Below are 16,736 nucleotides of genomic sequence, written 5' to 3' on the forward strand. Positions count from 1 at the left end.
GATCCCCAGATATCAGTAAAATCATGTCTATTGGGAACATGCCAGACAAACAAGTCCAATCCATGGACACTTCACCTCAAAACTTAGACGACATAAAGGATCTGCTGCTAAGGTCCTGGTGCCAAATAGCATCCACAGCTTCAGAGATTATGATCTGGGTTATCAAAAGTGAAGAAGTATTGACAATAGATATTAAATTATATCCAGTCACGTTAATGGTAGATGAAAATTTTATTCTAATAATACTGTTAATGGACATAATATTTATAAATTCTATAGAATTTTTTTTATTTATAAACAAAGAAATAAAACTAATAGAAAGTATACAATGAAATATACAATATGGTCAAAAGTGTGTTCACATCTGGCTGTGAGATTTTGTTCACAGATTTTGTGGAGATTTTATGGAGACTGATTCAGCAGAGGTACAGTACAGTACAGTACAGGGGTCTTCCACTCCAACCCATGGAAAGCAGATCCAAACTATCCAAAGACATTTAACACCATTGTGTTTACAAATTATGAAGTACTTGATTTGGAAACCATGAAGAGAGTTTGATCATGTGTAGCTTTGTAATGTTTGAAAGAATATAAACTGCCATCAGATCTTCAGGTTTGACTTCATGCTGTTGAGAGAAAAATGAGAAAGAAGGAGAACTTTAATTCTCAGGAATTCTCAGATTCAGTGTTAATAAAACAATAAAACGTTGTGTTACTGAGAAACAACGGACTGTCAAAACTCATCTGTCCTGAAAATGTCACAAAAAAACATACAGCTTAAACCCTGAGTGTTACAAAGTGCTGACACTGAAGACTCCTTCCAGCAGTGGAACAGAATGATCAGATCTGATTTGAATTGATTATCAGGTGTGTTTTGCTGTTATAGAAATAGCTATTTTTAATTTTTTTTTAAATCAGACAAATCACCACAAGTACAACATAAAAAAGAAAACCAGGCTTCCTGTGAGGGATGGTGATGATATGCTGGAAAAGTACTTGAGAACACTGAAAGCTTATTGTTTCTGGATTGTGATCAGTTAAATACCATAAGCACCATGGACAAGGTCACATTCCCACATCATGTCTAGGATCACTCCAGTTGCATGGTTGGTTCAGCAGATAGCATTAATTGATCAGTAGGTATCAACGGACTGATATCATTTTTCTGTGATACTCATAACCTGGACCTCTCAAAACTTCTTTCTTCACATATCCCAGTGATGTTAGGAAGCTGAAGTCAGAGCTCAGAGTCCACCATTATACAGCAACCCTGGAGCACTGAGGACTAGGCACCTTAAGTAAGTAATCATTAAGTGAGTGAGGGGATTTGGATTAACAGGAAGCTCCTCAAATTTCACACTGGAACTTTTTCTACAAACCAAAATGTAAAAAAACCTCCAGACAAACATTTACATTTAAAAAATACATTCCATCCCCACAATATTATAAAACAAATCTGAGAAATTCCGGTGCAAAACTCACCCCCTTTTATAACGATGGGTAGTTCGGTGGTGCTGTGGGTCACATAACAATCGTACAATGTTTCTTCATCCTGCATGATCTCCACACTCTTCCTCAGCTGGAAGGTTCCATCACCATTAGGTCTGATTGCTGAAGATGTTACCAGATGTTCAGGTAGGGAAGTTCTGGACTTCCTCAAATGCATCTGAACATCTTTAGGGTAGAAATTTGTAGCCAGGCAGCTCAGGGTCCATTTGCTGGAGTCAGTTACTGATTTCTTTGCAAACTGATGAACAACTGGAGCTGAAAAGTAGGAAAAAATGTAGTCTTGCCTTTTTACGTCTGTTAATGTAAATAAGGTACTGAAGTGATTTCAGTAAAATCGTTATTGTATTTACACTTTTTCATCAGAGTTTCCTTTCCATATTCCATGAACTTGCTGAGCCAGTCCACACACTCTTTCTCCAGGTAGCCCTTGGTGTACTGGTTGAGGATGGGAACTTCATCCCATTTCCTTTTGGTCGGTTCAGCAGCCTGGACTGGAGCGATCCATCTGGAGTTTGTCTCATCGAAGGAGAGGAACTCAGTACCATCGTAGGCATACTCACTGATTCCTCTCACAAAATTAAGACTCCCATCTGCACCTTTATTGACCACACAGCCATGTCTCCACTGAAGAACATGAAGATCTGAAATGCAGTGAAGGTAAAGACCATTTTAACACTTTTTGTAATATACAGTTTGTGATTATTTATAATGAATCTTCACTAACCAGTCCTATTGTGTCTCATGCGCTCCATCAGGATCTCCAGGTTCACCTTAAACCACTGCTCTTTGCTCTTGCGGGACCGAGTTCCTTTTTCCCAGTAATCCTGTGGTATCTTCTCTTTCATCCAGTCCTGTTTAGGAACCTTAACCTGAGTCTTGCTGTCATAGTAGTCGATCACTCGATCATCGAGCATTCCCAAAGCAACGAACTCATAGATTCCGGGCAGATTGAGAGGTTGTGAGAGACACGTGTAGGTGTAAAACAGAGAGTGTTCACCTGTGAGGAAACATGTAGACAGTCCTACAATCATATGTACAATATATTTAAACACAGATTTTTCAACAACTGCTTCACTAAATCCCATAATTTTACACACTAATTATAAGAACAATCCTCTAACAGGGAATCTGGAACCTTCACAGGGAAAACTGTGGGTGAAGCAGAAACAGAAACAGAACAAAGAACAGAGCAAATCCCACCTACCTGTAGGTGCTGGAATACGAGTCACAGTTTCTCCGCTGGTTGTGTGGGATTCACTACTGCTCCCAATGCTCAGGACATCTATCAGTGCAGATAACAACATAGAGTACATACCACATCTGCATATGTTACACATACACACATTCACACCACTTATAAAAGAGGAATAACATCCTGGACACACTCAACCTCTGCAGGACTTTGCACACACACACACACACACACACACACACACACACACACACACACACACACACACACACTTCTTCAATACTACGGTCACACACTGTACACTTTAAAGATGTGCACAAACGTTTGTCTCTTGCATTTGCACTTTCATATCTTTATAAATTCATGTCCTGTGTCCTTTTTTCGTTTATAATGTGTTATAAGCTGCTTGGAGGAATCACAGAGTAAGAATTTTATTGTATGATGTAACAGACTGTTTTCTGTACTTTATAAGTTCCCCTTCCAACCTCACTCGCTGTCGGATCTACTAGATGGCTAAAGTAACCTACCGGCGGTAATCGGGCAGTGGTTGTATTGTAGGCGATTAGAAATAAATAAGAAATAAAAACAGGGATAACTAAAGGAAACAAGTGCAAGAGCAAAAACAACAAAACACAATTCCTCGAAACACACACTCAGAACTTTACTGAACAGTTTTCCCTTTGGAGGTTGTTTTTACTTTCACTTTAGTTTGTACAGGAATGTGTGAGGAGCTCTCACCTCCATGAGCTGGAACTCCAAGCAGGAGTAAAACCCACACTGAAGACACCTCCATTACACCGCTCATGTTTAACACCACTCACATCCAGATGTTCTCAGCCAGGTGTTTCAGAATCTTGGTTTTTGCAGGGAAAAAAAAGCCCCCCAAAACCCCTGCTGAAGTGCGCAGTTACCCTGCGGTGTGATTCGTTGAGATTCGACTCGCATTTCCGAATCGTTTTAGTTTTTCTTTTTTGTAGGATATATGCAGGAAATGTCATTACTAATGAAATGCCACTGAATGTAAACACGTATAAACACCATATAAAGCGGAAAAAAACGAAATATTTAGGAAATCAAAACAATGTCGTTCAACTAACTCAGACTCGACACCTAAAAAAAAGAGTCGACTCTTTTAGTCTTGGTAATGGAAGCCGAGTTTCGCTTCGGAGTCAGTTCTAAATCCTGTTATTGATTTATTTAGATTCCGTTATCTGATTTTTTTTTCACACTGTTCACAATGCAAAACTCACCCCCTTTTATAACGATGGGTAGTTCGGTGGTGCTGTGGGTCACATAACAATCGTACAATGTTTCTTCATCCTGCATGATCTCCACACTCTTCCTCAGCTGGAAGGTTCCATCACCATTAGGTCTGATTGCTGAAGATGTTACCAGATGTTCAGGTAGGGAAGTTCTGGACTTCCTCAAATGCATCTGAACATCTTTAGGGTAGAAATTTGTAGCCAGGCAGCTCAGGGTCCATTTGCTGGAGTCAGTTACTGATTTCTTTGCAAACTGATGAACAACTGGAGCTGAAAAGTAGGAAAAAATGTAGTCTTGCCTTTTTACGTCTGTTAATGTAAATAAGGTACTGAAGTGATTTCAGTAAAATCGTTATTGTATTTACACTTTTTCATCAGAGTTTCCTTTTCATATTCCATGAACTTGCTGAGCCAGTCCACACACTCTTTCTCCAGGTAGCCCTTGGTGTACTGGTTGAGGATGGGAACTTCATCCCATTTCCTTTTGGTCGGTTCAGCAGCCTGGACTGGAGCGATCCATCTGGAGTTTGTCTCATCGAAGGAGAGGAACTCAGTACCATCGTAGGCATACTCACTGATTCCTCTCACAAAATTAAGACTCCCATCTGCACCTTTATTGACCACACAGCCATGTCTCCACTGAAGAACATGAAGATCTGAAATGCAGTGAAGGTAAAGACCATTTTAACACTTTTTGTAATATACAGTTTGTGATTATTTATAATGAATCTTCACTAACCAGTCCTATTGTGTCTCATGCGCTCCATCAGGATCTCCAGGTTCACCTTAAACCACTGCTCTTTGCTCTTGCGGGACCGAGTTCCTTTTTCCCAGTAATCCTGTGGTATCTTCTCTTTCATCCAGTCCTGTTTAGGAACCTTAACCTGAGTCTTGCTGTCATAGTAGTCGATCACTCGATCATCGAGCATTCCCAAAGCAACGAACTCATAGATTCCGGGCAGATTGAGAGGTTGTGAGAGACACGTGTAGGTGTAAAACAGAGAGTGTTCACCTGTGAGGAAACATGTAGACAGTCCTACAATCATATGTACAATATATTTAAACACAGATTTTTCAACAACTGCTTCACTAAATCCCATAATTTTACACACTAATTATAAGAACAATCCTCTAACAGGGAATCTGGAACCTTCACAGGGAAAACTGTGGGTGAAGCAGAAACAGAAACAGAACAAAGAACAGAGCAAATCCCACCTACCTGTAGGTGCTGGAATACGAGTCACAGTTTCTCCGCTGGTTGTGTGGGATTCACTACTGCTCCCAATGCTCAGGACATCTATCAGTGCAGATAACAACATAGAGTACATACCACATCTGCATATGTTACACATACACACATTCACACCACTTATAAAAGAGGAATAACATCCTGGACACACTCAACCTCTGCAGGACTTTGCACACACACACACACACACACACACACACACACACACACACACACACACACACACACACACACACACTTCTTCAATACTACGGTCACACACTGTACACTTTAAAGATGTGCACAAACGTTTGTCTCTTGCATTTGCACTTTCATATCTTTATAAATTCATGTCCTGTGTCCTTTTTTCGTTTATAATGTGTTATAAGCTGCTTGGAGGAATCACAGAGTAAGAATTTTATTGTATGATGTAACAGACTGTTTTCTGTACTTTATAAGTTCCCCTTCCAACCTCACTCGCTGTCGGATCTACTAGATGGCTAAAGTAACCTACCGGCGGTAATCGGGCAGTGGTTGTATTGTAGGCGATTAGAAATAAATAAGAAATAAAAACAGGGATAACTAAAGGAAACAAGTGCAAGAGCAAAAACAACAAAACACAATTCCTCGAAACACACACTCAGAACTTTACTGAACAGTTTTCCCTTTGGAGGTTGTTTTTACTTTCACTTTAGTTTGTACAGGAATGTGTGAGGAGCTCTCACCTCCATGAGCTGGAACTCCAAGCAGGAGTAAAACCCACACTGAAGACATCTCCATTACACCGCTCATGTTTAACACCACTCACATCCAGATGTTCTCAGCCAGGTGTTTCAGAATCTTGGTTTTTGCAGGGAAAAAAAAGCCCCCCAAAACCCCTGCTGAAGTGCGCAGTTACCCTGCGGTGTGATTCGTTGAGATTCGACTCGCATTTCCGAATCGTTTTAGTTTTTCTTTTTTGTAGGATATATGCAGGAAATGTCATTACTAATGAAATGCCACTGAATGTAAACACGTATAAACACCATAAAAAAGCGGAAAAAAACGAAATATTTAGGAAATCAAAACAATGTCGTTCAACTAACTCAGACTCGACACCTAAAAAAAAGAGTCGACTCTTTTAGTCTTGGTAATGGAAGCCGAGTTTCGCTTCGGAGTCAGTTCTAAATCCTGTTATTGATTTATTTAGATTCCGTTATCTGATTTTTTTTTCACACTGTTCACAATGCAAAACTCACCCCCTTTTATAACGATGGGTAGTTCGGTGGTGCTGTGGGTCACATAACAATCGTACAATGTTTCTTCATCCTGCATGATCTCCACACTCTTCCTCAGCTGGAAGGTTCCATCACCATTAGGTCTGATTGCTGAAGATGTTACCAGATGTTCAGGTAGGGAAGTTCTGGACTTCCTCAAATGCATCTGAACATCTTTAGGGTAGAAATTTGTAGCCAGGCAGCTCAGGGTCCATTTGCTGGAGTCAGTTACTGATTTCTTTGCAAACTGATGAACAACTGGAGCTGAAAAGTAGGAAAAAATGTAGTCTTGCCTTTTTACGTCTGTTAATGTAAATAAGGTACTGAAGTGATTTCAGTAAAATCGTTATTGTATTTACACTTTTTCATCAGAGTTTCCTTTTCATATTCCATGAACTTGCTGAGCCAGTCCACACACTCTTTCTCCAGGTAGCCCTTGGTGTACTGGTTGAGGATGGGAACTTCATCCCATTTCCTTTTGGTCGGTTCAGCAGCCTGGACTGGAGCGATCCATCTGGAGTTTGTCTCATCGAAGGAGAGGAACTCAGTACCATCGTAGGCATACTCACTGATTCCTCTCACAAAATTAAGACTCCCATCTGCACCTTTATTGACCACACAGCCATGTCTCCACTGAAGAACATGAAGATCTGAAATGCAGTGAAGGTAAAGACCATTTTAACACTTTTTGTAATATACAGTTTGTGATTATTTATAATGAATCTTCACTAACCAGTCCTATTGTGTCTCATGCGCTCCATCAGGATCTCCAGGTTCACCTTAAACCACTGCTCTTTGCTCTTGCGGGACCGAGTTCCTTTTTCCCAGTAATCCTGTGGTATCTTCTCTTTCATCCAGTCCTGTTTAGGAACCTTAACCTGAGTCTTGCTGTCATAGTAGTCGATCACTCGATCATCGAGCATTCCCAAAGCAACGAACTCATAGATTCCGGGCAGATTGAGAGGTTGTGAGAGACACGTGTAGGTGTAAAACAGAGAGTGTTCACCTGTGAGGAAACATGTAGACAGTCCTACAATCATATGTACAATATATTTAAACACAGATTTTTCAACAACTGCTTCACTAAATCCCATAATTTTACACACTAATTATAAGAACAATCCTCTAACAGGGAATCTGGAACCTTCACAGGGAAAACTGTGGGTGAAGCAGAAACAGAAACAGAACAAAGAACAGAGCAAATCCCACCTACCTGTAGGTGCTGGAATACGAGTCACAGTTTCTCCGCTGGTTGTGTGGGATTCACTACTGCTCCCAATGCTCAGGACATCTATCAGTGCAGATAACAACATAGAGTACATACCACATCTGCATATGTTACACATACACACATTCACACCACTTATAAAAGAGGAATAACATCCTGGACACACTCAACCTCTGCAGGACTTTGCACACACACACACACACACACACACACACACACACACACACACACACACACACACACACACACTTCTTCAATACTACGGTCACACACTGTACACTTTAAAGATGTGCACAAACGTTTGTCTCTTGCATTTGCACTTTCATATCTTTATAAATTCATGTCCTGTGTCCTTTTTTCGTTTATAATGTGTTATAAGCTGCTTGGAGGAATCACAGAGTAAGAATTTTATTGTATGATGTAACAGACTGTTTTCTGTACTTTATAAGTTCCCCTTCCAACCTCACTCGCTGTCGGATCTACTAGATGGCTAAAGTAACCTACCGGCGGTAATCGGGCAGTGGTTGTATTGTAGGCGATTAGAAATAAATAAGAAATAAAAACAGGGATAACTAAAGGAAACAAGTGCAAGAGCAAAAACAACAAAACACAATTCCTCGAAACACACACTCAGAACTTTACTGAACAGTTTTCCCTTTGGAGGTTGTTTTTACTTTCACTTTAGTTTGTACAGGAATGTGTGAGGAGCTCTCACCTCCATGAGCTGGAACTCCAAGCAGGAGTAAAACCCACACTGAAGACATCTCCATTACACCGCTCATGTTTAACACCACTCACATCCAGATGTTCTCAGCCAGGTGTTTCAGAATCTTGGTTTTTGCAGGGAAAAAAAAGCCCCCCAAAACCCCTGCTGAAGTGCGCAGTTACCCTGCGGTGTGATTCGTTGAGATTCGACTCGCATTTCCGAATCGTTTTAGTTTTTCTTTTTTGTAGGATATATGCAGGAAATGTCATTACTAATGAAATGCCACTGAATGTAAACACGTATAAACACCATAAAAAAGCGGAAAAAAACGAAATATTTAGGAAATCAAAACAATGTCGTTCAACTAACTCAGACTCGACACCTAAAAAAAAGAGTCGACTCTTTTAGTCTTGGTAATGGAAGCCGAGTTTCGCTTCGGAGTCAGTTCTAAATCCTGTTATTGATTTATTTAGATTCCGTTATCTGATTTTTTTTTCACACTGTTCACAATGCAAAACTCACCCCCTTTTATAACGATGGGTAGTTCGGTGGTGCTGTGGGTCACATAACAATCGTACAATGTTTCTTCATCCTGCATGATCTCCACACTCTTCCTCAGCTGGAAGGTTCCATCACCATTAGGTCTGATTGCTGAAGATGTTACCAGATGTTCAGGTAGGGAAGTTCTGGACTTCCTCAAATGCATCTGAACATCTTTAGGGTAGAAATTTGTAGCCAGGCAGCTCAGGGTCCATTTGCTGGAGTCAGTTACTGATTTCTTTGCAAACTGATGAACAACTGGAGCTGAAAAGTAGGAAAAAATGTAGTCTTGCCTTTTTACGTCTGTTAATGTAAATAAGGTACTGAAGTGATTTCAGTAAAATCGTTATTGTATTTACACTTTTTCATCAGAGTTTCCTTTTCATATTCCATTAACTTGCTGAGCCAGTCCACACACTCTTTCTCCAGGTAGCCCTTGGTGTACTGGTTGAGGATGGGAACTTCATCCCATTTCCTTTTGGTCGGTTCAGCAGCCTGGACTGGAGCGATCCATCTGGAGTTTGTCTCATCGAAGGAGAGGAACTCAGTACCATCGTAGGCATACTCACTGATTCCTCTCACAAAATTAAGACTCCCATCTGCACCTTTATTGACCACACAGCCATGTCTCCACTGAAGAACATGAAGATCTGAAATGCAGTGAAGGTAAAGACCATTTTAACACTTTTTGTAATATACAGTTTGTGATTATTTATAATGAATCTTCACTAACCAGTCCTATTGTGTCTCATGCGCTCCATCAGGATCTCCAGGTTCACCTTAAACCACTGCTCTTTGCTCTTGCGGGACCGAGTTCCTTTTTCCCAGTAATCCTGTGGTATCTTCTCTTTCATCCAGTCCTGTTTAGGAACCTTAACCTGAGTCTTGCTGTCATAGTAGTCGATCACTCGATCATCGAGCATTCCCAAAGCAACGAACTCATAGATTCCGGGCAGATTGAGAGGTTGTGAGAGACACGTGTAGGTGTAAAACAGAGAGTGTTCACCTGTGAGGAAACATGTAGACAGTCCTACAATCATATGTACAATATATTTAAACACAGATTTTTCAACAACTGCTTCACTAAATCCCATAATTTTACACACTAATTATAAGAACAATCCTCTAACAGGGAATCTGGAACCTTCACAGGGAAAACTGTGGGTGAAGCAGAAACAGAAACAGAACAAAGAACAGAGCAAATCCCACCTACCTGTAGGTGCTGGAATACGAGTCACAGTTTCTCCGCTGGTTGTGTGGGATTCACTACTGCTCCCAATGCTCAGGACATCTATCAGTGCAGATAACAACATAGAGTACATACCACATCTGCATATGTTACACATACACACATTCACACCACTTATAAAAGAGGAATAACATCCTGGACACACTCAACCTCTGCAGGACTTTGCACACACACACACACACACACACACACACACACACACACACACACACACACACACACACACACACACACACTTCTTCAATACTACGGTCACACACTGTACACTTTAAAGATGTGCACAAACGTTTGTCTCTTGCATTTGCACTTTCATATCTTTATAAATTCATGTCCTGTGTCCTTTTTTCGTTTATAATGTGTTATAAGCTGCTTGGAGGAATCACAGAGTAAGAATTTTATTGTATGATGTAACAGACTGTTTTCTGTACTTTATAAGTTCCCCTTCCAACCTCACTCGCTGTCGGATCTACTAGATGGCTAAAGTAACCTACCGGCGGTAATCGGGCAGTGGTTGTATTGTAGGCGATTAGAAATAAATAAGAAATAAAAACAGGGATAACTAAAGGAAACAAGTGCAAGAGCAAAAACAACAAAACACAATTCCTCGAAACACACACTCAGAACTTTACTGAACAGTTTTCCCTTTGGAGGTTGTTTTTACTTTCACTTTAGTTTGTACAGGAATGTGTGAGGAGCTCTCACCTCCATGAGCTGGAACTCCAAGCAGGAGTAAAACCCACACTGAAGACATCTCCATTACACCGCTCATGTTTAACACCACTCACATCCAGATGTTCTCAGCCAGGTGTTTCAGAATCTTGGTTTTTGCAGGGGAAAAAAAGCCCCCCAAAACCCCTGCTGAAGTGCGCAGTTACCCTGCGGTGTGATTCGTTGAGATTCGACTCGCATTTCCGAATCGTTTTAGTTTTTCTTTTTTGTAGGATATATGCAGGAAATGTCATTACTAATGAAATGCCACTGAATGTAAACACGTATAAACACCATAAAAAAGCGGAAAAAAACGAAATATTTAGGAAATCAAAACAATGTCGTTCAACTAACTCAGACTCGACACCTAAAAAAAAGAGTCGACTCTTTTAGTCTTGGTAATGGAAGCCGAGTTTCGCTTCGGAGTCAGTTCTAAATCCTGTTATTGATTTATTTAGATTCCGTTATCTGATTTTTTTTTCACACTGTTCACAATGCAAAACTCACCCCCTTTTATAACGATGGGTAGTTCGGTGGTGCTGTGGGTCACATAACAATCGTACAATGTTTCTTCATCCTGCATGATCTCCACACTCTTCCTCAGCTGGAAGGTTCCATCACCATTAGGTCTGATTGCTGAAGATGTTACCAGATGTTCAGGTAGGGAAGTTCTGGACTTCCTCAAATGCATCTGAACATCTTTAGGGTAGAAATTTGTAGCCAGGCAGCTCAGGGTCCATTTGCTGGAGTCAGTTACTGATTTCTTTGCAAACTGATGAACAACTGGAGCTGAAAAGTAGGAAAAAATGTAGTCTTGCCTTTTTACGTCTGTTAATGTAAATAAGGTACTGAAGTGATTTCAGTAAAATCGTTATTGTATTTACACTTTTTCATCAGAGTTTCCTTTTCATATTCCATGAACTTGCTGAGCCAGTCCACACACTCTTTCTCCAGGTAGCCCTTGGTGTACTGGTTGAGGATGGGAACTTCATCCCATTTCCTTTTGGTCGGTTCAGCAGCCTGGACTGGAGCGATCCATCTGGAGTTTGTCTCATCGAAGGAGAGGAACTCAGTACCATCGTAGGCATACTCACTGATTCCTCTCACAAAATTAAGACTCCCATCTGCACCTTTATTGACCACACAGCCATGTCTCCACTGAAGAACATGAAGATCTGAAATGCAGTGAAGGTAAAGACCATTTTAACACTTTTTGTAATATACAGTTTGTGATTATTTATAATGAATCTTCACTAACCAGTCCTATTGTGTCTCATGCGCTCCATCAGGATCTCCAGGTTCACCTTAAACCACTGCTCTTTGCTCTTGCGGGACCGAGTTCCTTTTTCCCAGTAATCCTGTGGTATCTTCTCTTTCATCCAGTCCTGTTTAGGAACCTTAACCTGAGTCTTGCTGTCATAGTAGTCGATCACTCGATCATCGAGCATTCCCAAAGCAACGAACTCATAGATTCCGGGCAGATTGAGAGGTTGTGAGAGACACGTGTAGGTGTAAAACAGAGAGTGTTCACCTGTGAGGAAACATGTAGACAGTCCTACAATCATATGTACAATATATTTAAACACAGATTTTTCAACAACTGCTTCACTAAATCCCATAATTTTACACACTAATTATAAGAACAATCCTCTAACAGGGAATCTGGAACCTTCACAGGGAAAACTGTGGGTGAAGCAGAAACAGAAACAGAACAAAGAACAGAGCAAATCCCACCTACCTGTAGGTGCTGGAATACGAGTCACAGTTTCTCCGCTGGTTGTGTGGGATTCACTACTGCTCCCAATGCTCAGGACATCTATCAGTGCAGATAACAACATAGAGTACATACCACATCTGCATATGTTACACATACACACATTCACACCACTTATAAAAGAGGAATAACATCCTGGACACACTCAACCTCTGCAGGACTTTGCACACACACACACACACACACACACACACACACACACACACACACACACACACACACACACACACTTCTTCAATACTACGGTCACACACTGTACACTTTAAAGATGTGCACAAACGTTTGTCTCTTGCATTTGCACTTTCATATCTTTATAAATTCATGTCCTGTGTCCTTTTTTCGTTTATAATGTGTTATAAGCTGCTTGGAGGAATCACAGAGTAAGAATTTTATTGTATGATGTAACAGACTGTTTTCTGTACTTTATAAGTTCCCCTTCCAACCTCACTCGCTGTCGGATCTACTAGATGGCTAAAGTAACCTACCGGCGGTAATCGGGCAGTGGTTGTATTGTAGGCGATTAGAAATAAATAAGAAATAAAAACAGGGATAACTAAAGGAAACAAGTGCAAGAGCAAAAACAACAAAACACAATTCCTCGAAACACACACTCAGAACTTTACTGAACAGTTTTCCCTTTGGAGGTTGTTTTTACTTTCACTTTAGTTTGTACAGGAATGTGTGAGGAGCTCTCACCTCCATGAGCTGGAACTCCAAGCAGGAGTAAAACCCACACTGAAGACATCTCCATTACACCGCTCATGTTTAACACCACTCACATCCAGATGTTCTCAGCCAGGTGTTTCAGAATCTTGGTTTTTGCAGGGAAAAAAAAGCCCCCCAAAACCCCTGCTGAAGTGCGCAGTTACCCTGCGGTGTGATTCGTTGAGATTCGACTCGCATTTCCGAATCGTTTTAGTTTTTCTTTTTTGTAGGATATATGCAGGAAATGTCATTACTAATGAAATGCCACTGAATGTAAACACGTATAAACACCATAAAAAAGCGGAAAAAAACGAAATATTTAGGAAATCAAAACAATGTCGTTCAACTAACTCAGACTCGACACCTAAAAAAAAGAGTCGACTCTTTTAGTCTTGGTAATGGAAGCCGAGTTTCGCTTCGGAGTCAGTTCTAAATCCTGTTATTGATTTATTTAGATTCCGTTATCTGATTTTTTTTTCACACTGTTCACAATGCAAAACTCACCCCCTTTTATAACGATGGGTAGTTCGGTGGTGCTGTGGGTCACATAACAATCGTACAATGTTTCTTCATCCTGCATGATCTCCACACTCTTCCTCAGCTGGAAGGTTCCATCACCATTAGGTCTGATTGCTGAAGATGTTACCAGATGTTCAGGTAGGGAAGTTCTGGACTTCCTCAAATGCATCTGAACATCTTTAGGGTAGAAATTTGTAGCCAGGCAGCTCAGGGTCCATTTGCTGGAGTCAGTTACTGATTTCTTTGCAAACTGATGAACAACTGGAGCTGAAAAGTAGGAAAAAATGTAGTCTTGCCTTTTTACGTCTGTTAATGTAAATAAGGTACTGAAGTGATTTCAGTAAAATCGTTATTGTATTTACACTTTTTCATCAGAGTTTCCTTTTCATATTCCATGAACTTGCTGAGCCAGTCCACACACTCTTTCTCCAGGTAGCCCTTGGTGTACTGGTTGAGGATGGGAACTTCATCCCATTTCCTTTTGGTCGGTTCAGCAGCCTGGACTGGAGCGATCCATCTGGAGTTTGTCTCATCGAAGGAGAGGAACTCAGTACCATCGTAGGCATACTCACTGATTCCTCTCACAAAATTAAGACTCCCATCTGCACCTTTATTGACCACACAGCCATGTCTCCACTGAAGAACATGAAGATCTGAAATGCAGTGAAGGTAAAGACCATTTTAACACTTTTTGTAATATACAGTTTGTGATTATTTATAATGAATCTTCACTAACCAGTCCTATTGTGTCTCATGCGCTCCATCAGGATCTCCAGGTTCACCTTAAACCACTGCTCTTTGCTCTTGCGGGACCGAGTTCCTTTTTCCCAGTAATCCTGTGGTATCTTCTCTTTCATCCAGTCCTGTTTAGGAACCTTAACCTGAGTCTTGCTGTCATAGTAGTCGATCACTCGATCATCGAGCATTCCCAAAGCAACGAACTCATAGATTCCGGGCAGATTGAGAGGTTGTGAGAGACACGTGTAGGTGTAAAACAGAGAGTGTTCACCTGTGAGGAAACATGTAGACAGTCCTACAATCATATGTACAATATATTTAAACACAGATTTTTCAACAACTGCTTCACTAAATCCCATAATTTTACACACTAATTATAAGAACAATCCTCTAACAGGGAATCTGGAACCTTCACAGGGAAAACTGTGGGTGAAGCAGAAACAGAAACAGAACAAAGAACAGAGCAAATCCCACCTACCTGTAGGTGCTGGAATACGAGTCACAGTTTCTCCGCTGGTTGTGTGGGATTCACTACTGCTCCCAATGCTCAGGACATCTATCAGTGCAGATAACAACATAGAGTACATACCACATCTGCATATGTTACACATACACACATTCACACCACTTATAAAAGAGGAATAACATCCTGGACACACTCAACCTCTGCAGGACTTTGCACACACACACACACACACACACACACACACACACACACACACACACACACACACACACACACACACACACACACACACACACACACACACACTTCTTCAATACTACGGTCACACACTGTACACTTTAAAGATGTGCACAAACGTTTGTCTCTTGCATTTGCACTTTCATATCTTTATAAATTCATGTCCTGTGTCCTTTTTTCGTTTATAATGTGTTATAAGCTGCTTGGAGGAATCACAGAGTAAGAATTTTATTGTATGATGTAACAGACTGTTTTCTGTACTTTATAAGTTCCCCTTCCAACCTCACTCGCTGTCGGATCTACTAGATGGCTAAAGTAACCTACCGGCGGTAATCGGGCAGTGGTTGTATTGTAGGCGATTAGAAATAAATAAGAAATAAAAACAGGGATAACTAAAGGAAACAAGTGCAAGAGCAAAAACAACAAAACACAATTCCTCGAAACACACACTCAGAACTTTACTGAACAGTTTTCCCTTTGGAGGTTGTTTTTACTTTCACTTTAGTTTGTACAGGAATGTGTGAGGAGCTCTCACCTCCATGAGCTGGAACTCCAAGCAGGAGTAAAACCCACACTGAAGACATCTCCATTACACCGCTCATGTTTAACACCACTCACATCCAGATGTTCTCAGCCAGGTGTTTCAGAATCTTGGTTTTTGCAGAGAAAAAAAAAACCCCCCAAAACCCCTGCTGAAGTGCGCAGTTACCCTGCGGTGTGATTCGTTGAGATTCGACTCGCATTTCCGAATCGTTTTAGTTTTTCTTTTTTGTAGGATATATGCAGGAAATGTCATTACTAATGAAATGCCACTGAATGTAAACACGTATAAACACCATATAAAGCGGAAAAAAACGAAATATTTAGGAAATCAAAACAATGTCGTTCAACTAACTCAGACTCGACACATAATTTTCCTTCACCAAAATAATAAAACTTTACCACAGAATATAGTTTTAAAGTGAATAAAAAGCGTCTCCTTGTTTAGGTTCTTAGACTTACCTCAGGATTACCTCAGGATTACCTCAGGATTACCTCAGGTTAGCCTGCTAGTCAGATGAGCTAGTCTTAACTTTTATTTTCATAAACGAATAAATCAGTTGTTTATGAAAGAATCAATGACATTATGAAATACATTATTAAGGCCATGATTTAACTCAAACTTGGACATCTGAAGCATCTAATCCAACTTCAAATCTAATAATATTAATCTAAAAGGGAGGAGATTTTTTTCACTTTACAGAAAACTTTTTTATCTTGGTGGTTGGTTTATATTATCCTTTTCAACTTGGGATTTAAATATATGTTTGTTTCTACAACAAAAAGACAAATCATAAGTGGGTAACAGAAAAGTATGTAATTCACAAAGCTTCACAGATCAAGAAGAACTCATATCATCAGATACAGAAATGGTCACAA

At 40.3% G+C, this 16,736-nt stretch overlaps 1 protein-coding gene across 2 annotated transcripts; it reads right to left on the reverse strand.

Moving 5' to 3' along the window:
* Positions 1 to 506: 506 nt before the first annotated feature.
* Positions 507 to 16,054, reverse strand: LOC310728910 (uncharacterized protein). Of its 2 annotated transcripts, XM_083546760.1 has the most exons (26): positions 15,853 to 16,054; positions 15,093 to 15,170; positions 14,613 to 14,885; positions 14,239 to 14,529; positions 13,862 to 14,143; positions 12,617 to 12,694; positions 12,137 to 12,409; positions 11,763 to 12,053; positions 11,386 to 11,667; positions 10,135 to 10,212; positions 9,655 to 9,927; positions 9,281 to 9,571; positions 8,904 to 9,185; positions 7,661 to 7,738; positions 7,181 to 7,453; positions 6,807 to 7,097; positions 6,430 to 6,711; positions 5,183 to 5,260; positions 4,703 to 4,975; positions 4,329 to 4,619; positions 3,952 to 4,233; positions 2,714 to 2,791; positions 2,234 to 2,506; positions 1,860 to 2,150; positions 1,483 to 1,764; positions 507 to 626 (listed from the first exon to the last, which is right to left on the reverse strand). In XM_083546760.1, exons 1-26 carry the CDS (start codon positions 15,917 to 15,919, stop codon positions 622 to 624), a joined length of 5,616 nt encoding a protein of 1,871 aa, XP_083402886.1. In that variant the 5' UTR covers positions 15,920 to 16,054; the 3' UTR covers positions 507 to 621. The 2 variants fall into 2 exon arrangements, with proteins under 2 accessions (XP_083402886.1, XP_083402887.1); XM_083546761.1 differs by lacking the exons at positions 13,862 to 14,143; positions 14,239 to 14,529; positions 14,613 to 14,885; positions 15,093 to 15,170; positions 15,853 to 16,054 and adding an exon at positions 13,349 to 13,521.
* Between the last annotated feature and the right edge of the window lie 682 nt (positions 16,055 to 16,736).

Source organism: Silurus aristotelis (assembly GCF_946808225.1).
Source record: "Silurus aristotelis genome assembly, chromosome: 7".
In the NCBI taxonomy this organism is placed as follows: Eukaryota; Metazoa; Chordata; class Actinopteri; order Siluriformes; family Siluridae; genus Silurus; species Silurus aristotelis.